Source organism: Anser anser (genome assembly GCF_964211835.1).
Source record: "Anser anser genome assembly, chromosome: 3".
Taxonomy (NCBI): Eukaryota; Metazoa; Chordata; class Aves; order Anseriformes; family Anatidae; genus Anser; species Anser anser.
This window is the reverse complement of record NC_139722.1, coordinates 21,716,512-21,733,897: the sequence shown is the minus strand read 5'-3', so window position 1 is coordinate 21,733,897 and position 17,386 is coordinate 21,716,512. Positions and strand designations below refer to the sequence as shown.

Genomic DNA, 17,386 nt, shown 5'->3' with positions numbered 1-17,386 from the left:
TCTTCTTGCTACGTGATGTCTTTATGGCCCAAATTTAAGAAGACAAATACTCATTATTAAGTCCACATATTTCATCTACATCATGCTACAGGAAGCCTGTTTACGGAAATGGTGAATAATTCAGGCAGATGCACAGATTTTTCAATAAACACAGTCGTGCTTTTCCATTTTCTTTTCTATAGTAAAAAAAAAGGCCCAGGTTCTTCCTGTGGCTTCAACCAGACAGGATTTGAAAGGTTGTGAGCTCAAGGAAAGTAAATGAAAGGAAGAAAAGCAAGCTATGTCCTCCTTTCTGCTCATCAGGGAAGATGATTGTTATTCATCTCTAAAATTCAAGAATTTATTTGTTCATTTAGAGTGAAATGTGCTGTTGTGCAGAGGACACAAGGTGGGCCTGGTGCTGGTTCTCTCTGGAGAGAATTTCGCTCCACATGAATGAAGCGAAAGTGTCATCTTTATCTTACTTGGGCTCCGTTTAGACAAATTCGATTGAGCAAGAGTGTTTATGCTCTGTAGCTTTATATCCCAATGACTTATTAAGCCATAAATCAATAAAAATGTGAGAGTGAAAGATCCTCTGGGGTTTTTTCCTTCCCTCCACCTTTAAAGATTACTCTAGAAGAAATAAAAGAAATAGTAACATCGTGAGATTTTCTCCCTTCTGTCTGCCATTCAGGAAAAAAAAAAAAGGAAAAAAGAAAAAAAAAAAGGTCAAAAATAACCTCTCACTTGTGGCTACTGAAGCCATTTGCTCTGTGTTATTTTTATGGGCTACTTGTGAAGCTAGAAGGAAGGCGTAAAAGCGGGGAAGTTCTTTCTGCTCCTCACTGCCAGCAAAACACACATCAAGACCATAACACACTTCTGTACCCCTGCAGCTGCATGAGCTCCCAGTGAAACGATTTGGGCAGTTTCCTTAAAGGCTAAGTTGATTATCTGCACCATTAATAAGTCCATATATTGTTTTCAGGAAAAGTCACCAGCCTGTCCAATGACAAGACTATCAGAGTTGCTGGAAACTTTGCTGATATTTTATTTTATGCAATTTGCATATTATTATTAAGGCATTAAAAAGTTTTACAATGCAAGTCATACTGTCGAGAAGTAAAGAATCAGAGACAACTAATTCAGTTGACGTCCAATGCACAAAAATAAATTGCATGTAAGAAGTCAACATCTTAAGAAAAACACGCATGCTAAGGGCAATTAGATTGCAGACAAGCTTAAACAATTGATTTGCATTCTCACCCACACCTTAGGGTTTACTGAAAATACAATATTGCCTAAATTAAAAGAACAGAAGAAGGATAATAAGGAGGCAGCTCAAAAAAAATATTTTGAATTGTTGCTGTCAGTACGGACCTGCTACCTCTCCAGGGCAATGCAGGAGAGTTGCTCCCTCCTAAAGGCAGTGCTCCAGAGGTTGAACACCACCGGAGCAGCCTCTCAGCGTCCAGGATGAAATATGCATCACGGGCACCTTAAATGACCACAAGCAACTGGTGTCCAACAATAAATCTGTGTCCCTTAGTTTTATGCCTCCCTTTCCTAACTCTGTTTGCAATTTCATTAACAAGACTTAACCTTTACATTTGCTAGAAGAAAACCTGTTGTTGCAAAACTAAGCTCAGTGTATCAGGCAAATCTAATAGGCTCTTCTTTCCTCTGACATAAATGTACTTTTTAAAGACAATACTTAAAATGGGGGATACAAGATTAAGAGCGGTGGAAGGACTCGGTGGAGAGGGAGCAGCTGTGAAGGATGAGGAGGACCTAGAGATAGAAAGCTCTGGTGTATGGTCCTCCTCAAATTATTTGTGCATATATAAAACCTGAGTTTCTAAGTTACTGATTTTGCCTTCTTGGATTTATGCATACATTTGACTGTATTGTTGACCTGTTTCATTACCATCAATTTATCTACTTTGTCACACATAGCACTAACAAGTTTGAATGAAGACAACAGGCACTGATTCCCCATGTGAGACAAAAGCCACCCTCTGTGGCATACCTCATACGTTTACCAGCAGATACATATTACCACATACACACACCACATTTACTACCAGAAGTGGAAAGAAAACCTTTTTGGATGGTAAGAATATATGGTTATAAAACCACAAAATAAATCAGAGGGCTAAGGGCCAATGCCATACTGGAAGCTATTTGTTGTTCATTTTTCTGAACTGGCAAGGACAGAGAAATGTGAAAACGCGGAAGGAAAACGCATAGCAACTTCTGTGCACAAAGCAAGTAGTTAAGAAATCACAGTGAGAAATGGGTAAGAACAAAGCGAGAGCTGCGCTCTCCATGCTGTTCCGTGTGTGTGTTTTACATGCATATTTGTAGCAACACTGATTGAGAAATCTAGCTGCAGTGATTCCCTGCCTCTCATTACAACTGAGTGTGTGCTAAGTGAATAAACTGCTGCTTGACATTTCCTAAAAAAAAAAAAAAAGAAAAAAATGTAATAGGAACAGTACTTTGCTTTAATGAATCATTTTGGCCCCTACAGCAGAAAGTAGCTGTGATGAACTATAATCTCTTTCGGGAAGCATAATTCTATGATGGAGATATATATGGGCTGAAATATGAGAAGTTGTAGTCTCAGGCAGGCCTGCTTTAAAGGAGATTCTGAATCATCCGTGCCCACTTCTACTTATATTTGATCATAGCTGTTGACATACTGTATCTGCCATGCATAGATGTATTTCTCTACGAGAGGTAAGAAAGCCATATGGTTCGTGGATGACTATGAATTTTCGCAAAGCAAACTCATCTACATTTAATTCCTTTCCGTAGTTATCCAAACAAAACTACCCATTTAGGAAACAGAATACTGTGGACTCGGGTGGGACGTTTTGGTCCTTACAGCAGAGCTTTAAGGACCAAAAATCTCTCTTAAATACAGTCATAATTGATGAGCTAACACTAACTTTCTGCATTAGTGGTCGCCCCCTTTACCACGTGTGGTTAGATAAACTAATTCGCTGCGGTGATGAACTGAAGCATCTAATAGGAATTGTCTTGTTCACGCAGTAGAACTGAAGCAGCTGTTTTTGTTTGACTGATGCAGTTTGAAAGGGCCCCCTGATGGTGCACCTTCGAAAAAACAAGGGTTTATTTCAATGTTCTTTTTATTACAAAAAGTACTCATAGGATTATCATTGCTACGCAGGGAAATTGCTTTGACTACGTGTAATTGCAAGCAGGGAAAAAAGTTCCTGCCTATGAAAGGCAGGTGTAAAATAATGCTTTACCACCTTCACTAAGGTACACAAAAACAATCCCAATAATTATTCCAATTTCCGTAATTTAGCCAGATAAAGCTCTCGATCAAGCCGAAATGTAGTTGTTAAGGCTGTCCATGAATATTTCCTACCAGAACATCCGCTGTCAGACAAAAACCTACTGTACCCTTGGCCAGGAGGCTCAAGGGAGCTGCAGCGGCCACGCTGCAGGTGGGATGCCCCGTGGTGCCCAGGCACGGCAGGACAGGAACACATTTCCCCCTAGAGATATCACACCCGCTCACTTATACTAGAGCAACTTGCTTTATACTTATTAGAAAGAATTATTAATTAGCTGTAACAGTCCTCATCACGCTCCATCTCTGTCTCGACTCGGCAGCCGCTGGGAGCTTGGCACGGCCAACAACCTCAGTGCCAGCAGCGGCGGGACGTTTCCCTGCGCTTCGTGACACCCCGCCGCCGGTCAGCCGCTCGGGGCTTTGCCGCTTGCACGGCCAGCACACGCTCTCCACAGCCCCTCCGTTGAGCCGTCCGTCTGCCGGCCGCTTCCCTGGAGCGCTTCCAACTCGCCTCTAAGTGCACCTGCCGTTCGCGGCAGAAATTTGAGGCAATTTCAGAGGGGCTGCAAAATCTAGCAAGGTAAGGAGGAGGGACGCCCGGCTTTGCCCCGAGGGCGGATAGATATACGCGTAACTAGATGCTAACAGCACTGTGCGGTGCTAAAACGAAAAGCTGGAAGTAATCTAAAATAGAATCAAGGAATTTATTTGACAGCCCTAGTTTTTACTTCGTGTTTAACCGAACAAGGCCATAATAAATGCATTCTCCAACTTAGGAATATTGTGTCAGATCACACAGGGTCTGACTACAGCACTCAGAATTAAATCTCCAACACTCAATAGCACTCACTGTAATACATGAAAGTATTAAATACAACCCGAGTCCGTTTTAACCACATACCGGGCGTTTCAAAAGCATATAAAAATGATCGGGGCGGGGGGGGGGGGACGAACAGGGACACGACACACAGCCTTTCCAATACCAAGGATAAAATCTGGTCAGCCCTGTAAAAGCAGCTGCGTGCAGCACAACGAAAACTTGCGATTCTGAAAGGAAACGCTCCGCCGAAGCCACCCGGGAATGGCTTTTGGAGCCGTAACTGCTGGGCTGAAGCGCAGCAGCGCCAAACTTTTACTCGTCCCGCTTTACCTGCTCTGCCTGGGGAATGGCGGGGGTGGGCTGAAGCCCCCCGCGGCCCGGGTGAGGGGCTGGCGGCCCTCCGGGGGGGTCACGACACCCTGCTCCGCCACGGGATTCGGGGGAGGTTTGGGAGCAAAGGCCGGGAGGGGGCTGGGAGCATCAGCGGGGGGGGGGGAGGTTTGGGGGCACCGCTGGGGGAGGTTTGGGGGCACCGCCGGGGGGTTCGGGGGCATCGCTGGGGAAAGGTTTGGGAACATTACTCGGGAGGGATTTGGGAGCATTGTTGGGGAAAGGTTTGGGAGCATCACCAAGGATTTGGGAGCATCACCCGAGAGAGATTTGGGAGCATCAACCGGGGAGGGTCTGGGAGCATCTCCGGGAGGGATTTGGGAGCATCACCCGAGAAGGGTTTAGGAGCATCACCCGGGGACGGTTTGGGAGCATCACCTGGGAAAGGACTGGGAGCATCACCGGGAGGGCTCTGGGAGCAGCACCCGGGGACGGTTTGGGAGCATCGCCCCGCTCCGCACACCCGCCGAGCCCTCGTGCCCTCTCCTCGCGACATCCCCGACAGCAGCACCCCCCCCCCCCCCCCCCGGACGCCCACCCCGTGTACCCGGGGGTGCTCTGAGGCCGTGAGCCCCCGGCACCGACCCCCCCCCACCCCCCCGCGTCCCCCCAGATTTCAGCGGCGCTGCCCTGGCGGCACCGTGCCCTCGCCCCCCCGTGCCCCGTCCCGATCCCCTCAGCCCTGGGGGCAGCCCCCTGCCCACAACCCCCCCCCCCCCCCCGTCCCCGTACCTTTCTCAGCGCTGACATTCTAGTGCATTATTACCGGGGCAGGGGCGGGCTGGGCGCGGGGCTGCCGCCTCGGTGCGGGTGCGGGAGGAGGAGGAGGAGGAGGAGGAGGAGGAGGAGGAGGAGGAGGAGGAGGAGGAGGAGGAGGAGGAGCAGCGCCTCGCACCCAGCAGCGCCCCGCCGGGCCGGCTCCCCCCCCTCCCCTCCCCTCCCCGTGCGCGCCCCCGCGGCTCTGTGTGCGCGGCCGCGCGCCCCCTGCCGGAGCCCGCGGGGAGGGAGGAGGGCCCGCCCCCCAGCCCGCCGCCCGCCAATAGGAAGGCGCGGAGCTGTTGATGGACGGGCCGAGGCGGGGAGCGGGAGGGCGGGGCCGCCGGCGGAGCGGAGGGGCCATGGCCCTGGGCTGGAGGGAAGGTGAGGCGGCGGCGGGGCGCGTAATGGCGGCTAACGGCCCCTAACGGCCCGCAACGGCCGGCAGCGGTCGCGGGGGGCGGGTAACGGCCGGGGGCTCCCCACAGGGCAGCCGTCCCCGCTCCGCCTCGCCCTGCCGGCGGGCTTGGCGGCCGGGAAGGGGGAGGGAGCGCGGTAGGGTCCGTGCTGTGAGCTCCCGGGGCTCGGCACCACGGCCCCTTATTGATATTTTATGTTATTTCTTTTAGTTTTAATAAGCTCGGCTCGCTCCCAGGCGGCTGCCGCCGTTCCCCCGTGGCCGTGGGGCTGGGAGCGCCGGGGGAAAACAAAGCTGGGCGGCCCGAGCCCAGCGGCAGCCCGCTCGGTGCGCGTTCGTGCCCCGCGGGGCTCCGTGCCTCCTGTCCCCCCGTGCGAGGGGGGAAACGGGGGGGCGCGGGGGCACCCTGTGCCCCCAGGGGTCGGGGGGGGCCGGGCCGCGAGGGGCAGGGCCGCGGGAGCTCGCTGCCTGCCTGCCCGCCGCGTGGGGCAGCTCTGGAGGAGGTGCGAAGCCGGGGAAGCGATCGCTGCTCCGGGTGCAGGCGCTGCCAGGCGCGGCGGTGGCCGGTGGGGTGAGTGCCTGCCTGCTGTCCGCCCGGCCCTGGTGGAAGAGCTGCGCGCCGCTGTCCGGTGGGAGAGCGTGAGTTGGGAACAGCGAGCTCGTGCCCTTGTAAGTAAACGTGGGACTTTAGGGCTGAGAGCAAGGAAAGCAAATCAAAGGGCTCCAGCTTCTTAAAGGTCAGCTAGCGAGCTGCTTGTCTCTCTGAGGTGGATGAAAAAGCTAAACCGATCGTGCTGAACCACTGCCTTTAGTGTTAGGAACTGCTCCTGTCCTCTTCAGCACCTCTAAAGGATGCTGGCTTGAGACTGGGAATAAAATACAGCAAGGAGTAGGATGATGGGATGCCTTGTGGTCGCCTGGGGTGAAACAATAAGTTGAAACAGTGTACAACTTTATCTGCACAGGCTTGGCAGCTGATAGCATGTGTGGGAACTGATGACTTGCTATTCTGTAAAACTATATGCCTGTAAGGGAAAAAAGTGTCTCAGAAAAGAGCTGAAAAAGGTTTCTTTGCATCTCCTTAAGGTCTCTTTTGGTCCTGTGTATATAGATCGTGTTGTGTGTTTTTTTTTTTTTTTGTGTGTGTGTCTGTATTACAAATGAACTCTTGAAGACAGAATGAAAGGGATGGTCAACAACTTGTAGATTGTGGGACTAATTGTCATTGAAGAGAATCCAAATTACTTACAGGTACCTACACTGCTGGCGTACTAAGTAAGATATAAGTAGGATTGACTTTGCCAGCACTAGGTTGGACAGGCCTAGCTGAGGAAGTCAAATGCTTTTGGGTTTTGTATGTGTTTTTTAGTTGTTTTTCAGTCACATATACCAATGATAGATAGCAGGGCTAGATGAACCAGCATTTCTCATTGTATGCATTATGGACAGAATGATTATCTTCACTGCGCTGACAAATTTGGAGTTTATAGCTGTTAAACATCATCACCTGAGAGAGATTTGGGAGCGTTGTTAAACATCATCATTGTTCTTGAAAGCTTGCGTGGTTCCAAGGTGATGCTGTCATACAGGCTTACAGGGTGCTGCTCCAGCTGCTGGAGGGTAGACTTAAGGTATGGGTGTAGGTGTCCTACACATCACTGACCTTCACTACTAAGAAGTGCTACAAAACTTAGCATGCTGTAAGAAGTGATACTACAGGAGGCTTCCTGTCTGAGATCTGGGTAGTTACAAGAACAGCAATGCTTAAAAAAAGACTTCTGAACAGTGCTTTGAGGAATGCCATCTCTGCCTTTTTGTGATAAGTCTTAGGTTTGGGGCAGGAAGCTCATACTTTTATAGGGATTGAAATGAGATGGAGAGTTGTTTGTTTGGTTTGTAATGGGGTTTTATGGTGTTTTTTTTCCCAGTTTTGTGGGTATGGTTAAATATTATTTTTTTTTTTAGCTTACTCTTTTGAAATAATAGTTTGGAGCATTTCTTCTGTACTTTTCAGAATGGTCATGAGAGATAGACATGATTTTGTGTGAAGATGCTGGGATATTTTTTGTTAGGATTCAGTGTATATACTGTTATTTGGTAAAAGTGGGGAAGGGGTGTCATTTCTGGGCTTGGTGTTTTATCTTGTTTTTTAAACAATCAATATGTGATGTCTTTCATTCCACAAAACTAGCTTTTAAGCTGTTAATTAGTAGCTTCCAACTATCTAGACAGATAGTCTATGGAATATCTTGGAGCAATCCTCAGAAAGTCACCAGGTTGTCATTTCCAGTAGGCAGTGTATGATTTCTCATTTTTCTGGTTGTCTTTAGTTCAAAAGGTTGAAATCAATGTGTCTAGAAATGTGCACTTCTATCGAGGGTTGCTTAATGGCTTGTATTAAAGTACCCTTTATAACTAACAAGAAAAGAAAAATCCTCTCTCATTGAATCTTCCAGTACTTGGTAATGATGGGCTATTTAAAATGATATTGATTTGTTATATGTGTGTGGGGACATTTGCAGCAATTGTTGGTTCTTATGTCACAATCAAATAGTCAGAGCAAAAAGGGGTATATTTACTCCCTGAGGATAGTGATGTAGACATGCAGTTGTACTTACATATTATATAAGGGTTTATGCCCAGTGATACTACCCCTGATAGTGGTTGTTTTGTAAATACTTTTATTTTAGGCATCTTGTTTCCTACAAGCAAAGAGAGCAAGCTTGCTTTAAAATTTCCAGATTTTTTTCTTCCTTTTCAGCAATCTAAACTCTGAATTGCTTTTTTTCACCGGTTTTCAGCTATTCTTACAGCAGTGCTTCAGGCCATTATTGTACCGCTGGTTTGTTTTCCCTGTTACCTGCAGCATCTACTGTAGGATCACTTGATGATGCCAAAGGTGTTTCAGTATTAGAACGGAACAAGGGCCTGACAAGATTTAGTAAAAACTTACTGTAGTTGCTCAGAAGGAAAAGGCTACTGCTTTAACTTCAACCAGCACGTGTGTGCTACAGTGTGCTTGCTTCAGGCCACATGTTCTTTGCATCTCTAAAGCAGGGTAAGAGTTTTTCAGTTGAAGTGGTCTAGTTGAAGTAGGGTTTAAACTTTCTGAAATCTAGAAAGTTTATACCTCTGCTGGCAGGGCTGTTTTTGATGGCCAGTGATGTTGAAGTGCACAATTTGGGCAATTCATGTTTTTTCCTCACCTCCTCCTGTACTTCCCCACTCCCCATCTACTTCTTGAGAAGAGAGGGTAAGTCATGTCTCCTAATGCCAGGATTTATGCTTGGCCCAACCTTGAGTAGCAAGAATTATTATCATTTTTCATCAGCAAAGTTGAGCTTCTTTCTGAAGAATGTGTGTGAGATCTCTAGCTGTTTCGAGTGGGGTCTGTTTGGTTGTGCAGTGTGAGCAATGTATTGTGAAAGGCGCCTGGAAGCACAGATAGCATGCACGGATTGATGTGGTGGTGAAGATGCTTTGTTTTCCCAGGACTGTAGTAAGAATACCCAGCTTAACAAGGCTTCACCACGAGGCACGCAGGGTTCTTACGAACAGCTGAAGCAAAATCCTGATGTTCTCATTGTGATGGCTGCGTGTCTTATTATCTGCATCCTGTGTCATGTCAAGTCAAGTTTATTAGATGTCTGGGAGCCTGCGGTCGCGACTGAGGTGGCCTACTGAGAGATCTCTAAAGCCTTTGTTGAGACAGGATGGCACGATCTATTAGTCAGAGGCGTATTGAACTACACAGTCATGTAGAACTCGCTGACAGATGTAACGCCAGTATTACTGATTTGAAGCTGCGATGTGACACAGATCGTGCTTAGTGAAGCTGAATCAGTTTCATCTTAGCTAAGAAGAGAAAATAAATGTCTGCTTTCTGTAGGGAGTATCTTACTGTTTTGTATCTACAATTGCCATGAACTGTGTTGGCCTGGGTGCCCAGAGGTCAACCTTTGGTAAATCACTTGCCTGTTGTGACTTACTGCTTAATTCAGCTGAACACAGAAGTGCGGGGTATGCAGTCACTTCTATATTTTTTCCTTTCCTTCCTTTCTCCTCAAATGACTTGTGTTAAGCCATATACTTAAATAAGTTGCTCTCGTTCAAGAGTTGCCTCAAAGAAAGGGAGAATGATAAATTACTGAAGTTTTGGGTAGAAGTGATTTTTCCGTGTATAATAAAATGTAGTGCTAAGTGAAAAGATAAACGGAGACGCTTTTTTATGGACTGCTATATTACAGCACAAAGCTGGAAGTTCTTTAAACTATATAGTTATTAAACTGTAGTAAAGAATAGGATGAGTAAAATCTCGGCAATTAGTATCTGATTTTAATGTCTAATGGGACATGGAATGCTAATGGATGTTGTTTCGGAGAGGATAACAACTGAGGTCTTGAGACAAACCTTAAGATGGTGAAGTTAGTATTCCACAGTAGATTAAAAATGACAACATCTGAGCTTCTCATGCAGCTCCTCATGATGTTATGGTTAACAACTGTTCTGAGATGCAGGCAGCTGACATCCAGCAGCTCAAGCACAGGCTTCATGTGACCTTGAATACAAGTAAATTCTGTTTGATACCCAAGCAGTGTGTGCTCTTTTTCCACCTAAATAAGTTATAATAGCTTTCTTAAGACTAAAGTTACCTGCTGTGTGGAATATCAGTGAGATAAATTGTAAAACTGGAGGAGAGGACTGTTCCCACCTTGTGTGGACATTCAGCCAAAAAATGTGCAATTTTCCCTTTAAGCTGTCATTCATGGTATTTCAGGGTAGTAGAACCGTGAGGTTATATATGGAGAGGTGATTAAGCAGCAGAAAAAACTTAAGTGAACTATTTAGTGCTTCCACTTCTTGAAGGGCCTCCACAGTCTGTTGGAATAAGTTACAAATATTCAGACACAAGTTGGTCTCAGTGTGGGTAGGTGTGTAAAATTATTTCTTCCAGTCCTTCGGATGAGGTGGCCTTAGTGCCCTTTCTGGCCTTAAGGTGCAAGTGAACTCAATACTGAAATTTGAAGCCGAAAAATTACTTGGCAAATTCATCAAGAAAGAATTTCAGCAAATAAGAGCTTTTAAGAAACAAGGACTTTCTGGGATTCAAAAGAGAGAATTAATATGTAGAGCTGTTGATTTGTAGACAGATGTAGTTAAGCCTGAATTATGGGAACAGGAGGTGCTGTGGGTGATCTGCAGGGTGGCAGGTGCTTTGACCAAGCACAAGATCTAAGATCTGTTGGCCTCCCTGTCGAGGCCTACAAGGGCCTCTTTCACGAGATTGTCTGCTTCAGCCTGAATTTTCTGCAGCAGCTCTTTTAGACCTTGCTTTTATCCCGTTTTGTCCTTTAGCTGCCCTCATAAGAACTTGTTACCATAGCTTCTCCTGCAGGATGAGGGCTGTTTATAGACGGAACATAAAGTGAAATACTGTAAAATCGAAAGCTTCCCATTTCTAAATGTGCAACACTGTACTGTGACCACAACCAGAATTCTGTATATCTTGCGCCTGTTTTTCCTTTCGAAAGATCAGTTTGGTCACCCTACACCAGTGTTTTGCTTCGGCTTGCACACATTCTGTCTACGGTGGAAAAGAAATGTGTCAGGCTTGGCAAAGCTGGTCTCATTGGTAGCAAGAAAACTGTAACTTTTTTCTTTTCTTCCTCCTGAGTTCGACAAGAGCATCCCTGAAGTATGACATACACCCTTATGGCATGGGCATCTAGGTTGGCAGCAGGTGATCTTTAAGGTCCTTTCCAACCCAGGCCCTTCTATGTACTCGGTACAGCTTCGTTTGTACTGAAAGCATTGTGGATGCCCGTTGGCTGGCCATCTGAATTGCTGTCTGGTATACACACCAGCTCTCCGGGAGGGGTGTCTGATGTCTAATCTGAGTATAATGCCTTGCACGTGTCTATCACTCGGTGTTGTAACTGCAAACTGAATTTTGTTCCTGGTGTCTGCAGTGTGAACTAGGTGCTACTTGTCTTTCTGAGACTTGCACTGATTCTTGGGTCGTGGCTCTGTGTGTCAGGCCAAACAAACACAAGGGTCATCAGCTTGGCCAGCTGAGCAACTCCTTCAGAAATAATCCAGAAGACCTAAAACATGAAACTCCATCTTGGGTGATTGAAGGGGAAGTAAGCTTTGTAGAAAATGGCTTATGGGGAGATGGGGAACAGTGATACCCAGAAGTACTCATCAGTTTTCCACCTGCTAGCTGGTAAAAAAAATGGCAGTCTGGCTAACATTTTCTGTACGCAGTGGTCTCTTAAAACACTTCTACACCCTGAGTCTTACTGAAATCCAAGCATGTTAACTGTTTTTTTCCTTCTCCATGTGGTGTCCTCGAGTGTCACTGGTCAAGAGTTGACCATCTAGTTGTGGTTAGGAAGAGCAGGGTATCCACGTAGTGGGATTGTTGAACATGGCTGGACAAGGCCCTAAGCAAGCTGCTCTAGCTCACCCTGCTTTGAGCATTGGGGTTAGGCTGGATGATGGCTGGAGGTCTCATCCATTCTGTGACCATTCTGTAAAGTGACTGTCCCATCAAAGCCTTCATAGGAGATGTACGATACTTGCATAACAAAAGGGACTTCAAGGATTTGAATTCTCTTGAGTATCAGAGAGTAATTGTGTGCTGACTGTTCAGATGAACCGTACGTTTTAATGAAGCCTTGTCTATAGTTCTGTGTGTGCATTATCGTTATCAGCTCTTCCCATCCTCTTCTGTCTTGCTGCACTCATATCTTCTCAGCATTAGCAGAAATAATGTGTTGAAACAACTTCCATATAGCTGGCTTCGGAAGAAATTCCCGGTTCCCTAGTTGCCCAGCCCTCCTGTCTGTAGGAGAGAGAGATCAAGTAGGGCAAGTCACAAGCCTGTCGGAGCTCTGTGTTCAGCACTCCCGATGCCGTTTATTTTATTCCTGCTGCCCAACTTGCATTTGAGTAGGCAGCAGGCAATCAGTTGAGGAACGCGGCGGGGGTGCTCACAGTACACGTGGCAAGTAGCCAGAAGTACGCGGCGAGCATTCTCCACAGAAATGCTTTTTGAGGACAGCGTCCTCCTACACTCAGCCGGACAGGAATGCTTCTGCTGTTGATCAGAACTTTATTTGTTTAGTTATTCATCCTGCTTTTGTTACAGCCCGTGGTGTTAACTGAGTTTTCAGTCATGCTGTCAGCTCCGGGGGGGACCGTCATAAATCTGCAGTGCTGCTCCTGTCTTGGCACTTGTGGGCAGTTTGCATGTGTGCGTAAAACAAGAAACGTAATGGTGTCAGTTCAATACTCAAATACCAAACAATGCATCTATTTGAAGGAAGGCTTTTCAGTCTTAGACAGCTGTGTTGAAAAATTCCTGGAAGTTCACAATTTGTACCTCTACCCAGTATATACTCAGTGCTTTATTTCTTGGAGTTCTTGTTTTGCTTCTGTTATGTCAAACTTTAGGCACCTGGTGCTTTTTTTTTTTTTTTTTTAGTTTTCTGATGTACTTCACTGTTTATACACACCAGTTGTCAAGAATTAGCTGTGGAAACAGTTTGGTACCTGTTGTAAGTTCTCCTTTCTGAAAATACTGGCTTGTTTTCATCACTGAGGAATTCCTGGAAAGATGTGTCTTCGGGTGTTGCTTTAGTTTCATTATGCAGTAGGAAAATCCAGTGCTTTAAGGTACAGGCTGGGTGTTTTGGTAGCATTGCATAACTTTGTCTGGAAAGAAAATAATTTTATTTCACTTCAAAAGTCTAAATGGAAATCCAATTCAGAAGACAATACTAGAGAATGTATGTTTGGTTTTTTATATATTTTTAGGTCTATCAGAATTGAAGTTTTCTACTGAAATACACGGACTGCTATCTTCGTTTTGTGACTGCAGCTCTACATCAAACATGCAAGGCCCCGTTGGTTTTTGTTTGTTTTCTTTGAAGCCACAGACTTCACTGTAAAATGACTTATGAACTTCCCTCACAGCTTTATTACCAGCCTGTGTTTAAATACAGTTATACTTTGAATGAAAACGCAGTGACTGTCTGTCTTCCACTGTTGGCTTCTTAAACTGGTATCTGCTTCTACCATAAGCCACATTGCACTTCCTTTTCTTTAAGTGGAAAGCTTGATGCCAGTGGGATTTATATGAGGAACTGAAGCAAAATCTAACCCTAATGTTTTAAGTGTAGTGTATATGCATTTCTACTTACTGCTCTTAAATGTGACTGTGCCTTAGGTGCTGTTGGTGGGCACTATGTGCAAACCAAACTTAGGATCTTGATTACTGTATGAAGATCATTGTGTCTTTTACCCTTAAAAAAAAGAAAAAGTGCAGTGGGTATAACTCAACTTACTTAAGAATGTCTGCCTTATACACTGTTAGTGCGTCTAACGAAAGTCAGCCTAGCTGCTGCTGTTTGTGTTGTGTCTCCTTTTTGCTGGCTCTAATGTCAGAGACCTGTTCTAGATTCTTCGTGTTCTAAGTCTATCAGATAGTGGATTTAATGAATCTAGAAGTTGTTTTTTTTGTAGCTTTACCATTATGTTTGGAAAACTTTGCTTTCCCTAGTGAGCTTCATAACCAAGACATTTTTTTTCTATTTCCTTTTAACAAACGCAGGATGCAGTGCGATCACGTACACCTGAGCTTTGGCTTAATTTTTTTTGTGTGTCAATAACTCAGTGTTCATCCTAGATCACTCCAGGATTCCTCACAAGGTTAAATGCAATCTTCAGGAGTCAGGTCTAGCCTTGTTTTTGTTGTTGTTAGAAACATTGCTGTAGGAGTTAAGAGTTCAATGCAAGTGACTTCCCTAACTACTTTATTTTGACCTCTTAGTTTTTCAGCTTTCTTCTAATAAACTTCTAGATGCTCATCAATGCATTTAGTTTGGCAGTTCTTACTCACTACTAGTTTCTAATAGTTTTGTGACGTGGTCTTATGCAACCTTATCCTTGAGCTATGTAACGCTTCTCACCATTTCACACTTAAAGTTCTTTTGGCATTCGTTTGCTTGTGTTAAACAGTCACAGCTCTCCTTATCCTTCCGTGTCTTGCTGGTTGTTGTAGAAACTTTTCTGTCTGCCCTGGTTTGAGTTCAGTAGCTAGCTTGTGTGCAGCAGACTTAAGGCTATGTAGTGTTTCCAGCAAGGTCTTTCTAGGTTCATATTTTAATGTTGTATATTTTCGTGTCTCAGATTAAAAAATATTTTGCCCGGCAGAGTCTTGGATCACACTGTCATTGTACATGACTTTAATCACGGTAGTGGCTGGGTCTCTCCCGTGATTGATAGTACACACAGGCTTTCTTCTGTAGTCATTTCCAGTTTATTAATCTCCACTTAGGAATTTTTGCTTGTCTTCCTAAGCATGGAGGGCCTCCCACACCAACAAAAATATAGTCCTTAAGGCTTCATTTTTCTCTTTTATCTTTATAACCTTGTTAACAGAGGCAGTGTCGGTCTAGCTTAGTCGTTCCATGCAGGAAAGGAGCAGAGACTCTCTTCAAACCCTTAGAATTTGGTCTGGATCCTTCTGTTAATATTATTAACATTAATATTATTACTGTGCAGTGCCGCCTCTTCACCATTTCTGTAATATTGTGAAGTTTCCCTCTTGCAGGGTTGAACTGTGTTTTCAGTCCATTCAGCAACCTTGGCACAACATGCACAGCTGTGACCCTCCACACCACATGCACCTGTGAGCACGTGCAGTATGAGGTCTGGCAAGTCCAGGTAGATTTGAAATGCAAAGTCATCTTTAGCTGATGATTATGGAAAGAACAATGCTTTTTGTGTCTGCAGTATCTCGGTTTCAACAGCATACGCAAAGGCATTAAAAAAAAATATAATCTACCTGTTATCACTGCTGAGGTCCTGTCACCTTCCTAGAAGGGAAAGAGCACAAAAAAATGTGGTAAAAACTTCTTTGCAGTTTTGCTTGTGCTCCTGTTTGGATTGTAAAGACATAAAATAGACACATCTTCCCACACACTATAGTGAACTAAAATTATAACTCTGCCGTGATGACACAGAACCCCAAAATGTGGGGGTTCCTGTGCCATGTTCATCTAAGCTGGAGGCTTAGAGCTTCCCCCTGTTGTCCCTGTGTGACCAGGTGTTCAGAACGGTCTCTCCCTTTACTAATGTGTAACTATGGGGAAATTTTTCCTCACGTTGCAGAATACATTCCCTGTGAAACTCAGAAAGCATCTTCTTGTTTGCATCCTAGTGAAAATTAGAGCTGTCCAGAGACAGTTACACGTGAATACGTTCAAGAATGTCCTCCAAAACTTAGAAAACATTAAACCCTCTGATGCCTTGCACATCCGCGCTGTATGTGTGTGGCAACTTGCTGTTGTTCAGACTCCAAATACCTCATTCTTCATCTTCCTGTATTTTATACTCAACTCATGAGGTGTTCTAAAACCACATCTCCAAATTGCTTGTGATTGTTCTGAAAAAAGTCTGCTACCAAGAGTGGAAAAGTATTCCTGGGCTCTTGAAAGAGCACGCAGATCTGCGGTTCCTCCCTCTGTTTATATTGACCAGAAAACAACCCAATAAATATCTGCACATGCTTAGCTGTGCTACCGGCATGCTGACAGCGAGTATTATTCCATTGTGGAGCCCTGCTAAGTTAGACGTATCTCTGATTGCAGATGTTTTTCCTTGAATTGTCTTAAATTGCCTATCTCCCTTCAAGAGGTAGTTATTTTTAAGGGTCTGAGCAGTTTGTACCAGGTTTACAGATGCTGCGTAACACCAAAACCTCCAGGTTAAGGAGGGTTTTGAATGGGGAAGAAAAGTTCTGTAGCATCAGGCAAGAACAGCGTCCTGTGGTTAAGCCAATACTCGTGGATATCACAGGATTTTATTTATTTATTTAGTAATTGCAGCAGTAAAACCCTGAGGAAATGGTATCCTCTATCATCTGAAAAATGTTTTTGGTAGCTTAGCTCTGAGATGCAAAGAAGCAAAGCAGATTGCTTCTTTGAAATGTGTAAAGCTGTTGAGTGTGGCAGGATAGGTATTCCTCAGAGCATAATTTCCTTGCTCCTTGATACACAGGACAAACTTGATCAAAAAGGTTTGGACCACAGGCAGGTTTCTTTGTTTTGTCCAGGCAAGAATATATTTAGGATTCCAAGTATCTCAGACTAAATTAGTCTTTTTTTTTTTTTCCAGCTACTCTGGTGATACTACCTTTTTATTTTCCCAAGGAAGGCGTGCTGCTGGGTTGCATTCCTTCCTGCTGCGTTCAAATGGCCCTGGAGATGCTCAAGGCCAGGCTGGATGGGGCTTTGGGCAGCCTGGTCTGGTGGGAGGTGTCCCTGCCCATGGCGGGGGGGTGGAATTGGGTGGTCTTTCAGGTCCCTTCCAACCCAACCCATTCTGTGGTTCCTTGTCTGGTTTCAAACAGGGAGCTTGTCATGCCCTATGTGTTGCTGCTGCCCATTTCCATTGTTTTGTGGTTACTGGGACTTGTCACTCCCCTGAGGAGGTGCCTCTCAGTACCGCAGAGCTGCTGCCAGGCGTGAAAATACCACAAAGAGCTCCCCCACTTTGCACCCAGCTTCTTCTTCCTGTGTTTGTGCTGAAAACCAGTAAGACTGGATACTGCTTGTGTTGGCAGCTAGCCACATCTTTGCTGAAGTAACTCCATTGCTGTTAATGATCTAGATACATGTTTCAC

General features: G+C 45.2%; 2 protein-coding genes across 3 annotated transcripts in view; one reads left to right on the top strand and one right to left on the bottom strand.

The window, feature by feature from the left end:
- DLGAP2 (DLG associated protein 2) overlaps positions 1–5,420 on the bottom strand; it is a 465,089-nt gene extending 459,669 nt beyond the window's left edge. Inside the window, exon 1 of the mRNA XM_083831130.1 lies at positions 5,253–5,420. Coding sequence (XP_083687256.1) covers positions 5,253–5,270 — 18 coding nt within the window. The 5' untranslated portion in view covers positions 5,271–5,420. The remainder of the gene's footprint in view (positions 1–5,252) is intronic.
- Positions 5,421–5,584: 164 nt separating this feature from the next.
- The window catches only part of ERICH1 (glutamate rich 1), a 99,027-nt gene continuing 87,225 nt past the window's right edge, over positions 5,585–17,386 (top strand). For both annotated transcript variants that reach the window (XR_014581077.1, XM_083827698.1), the window contains exon 1: positions 5,585–5,660. Coding sequence is in view for 1 of the 2 variants with exons in the window: in XM_083827698.1 (XP_083683824.1) it covers positions 5,639–5,660 (22 nt within the window). In the remaining variant the exon portion in view is untranslated. The remainder of the gene's footprint in view (positions 5,661–17,386) is intronic.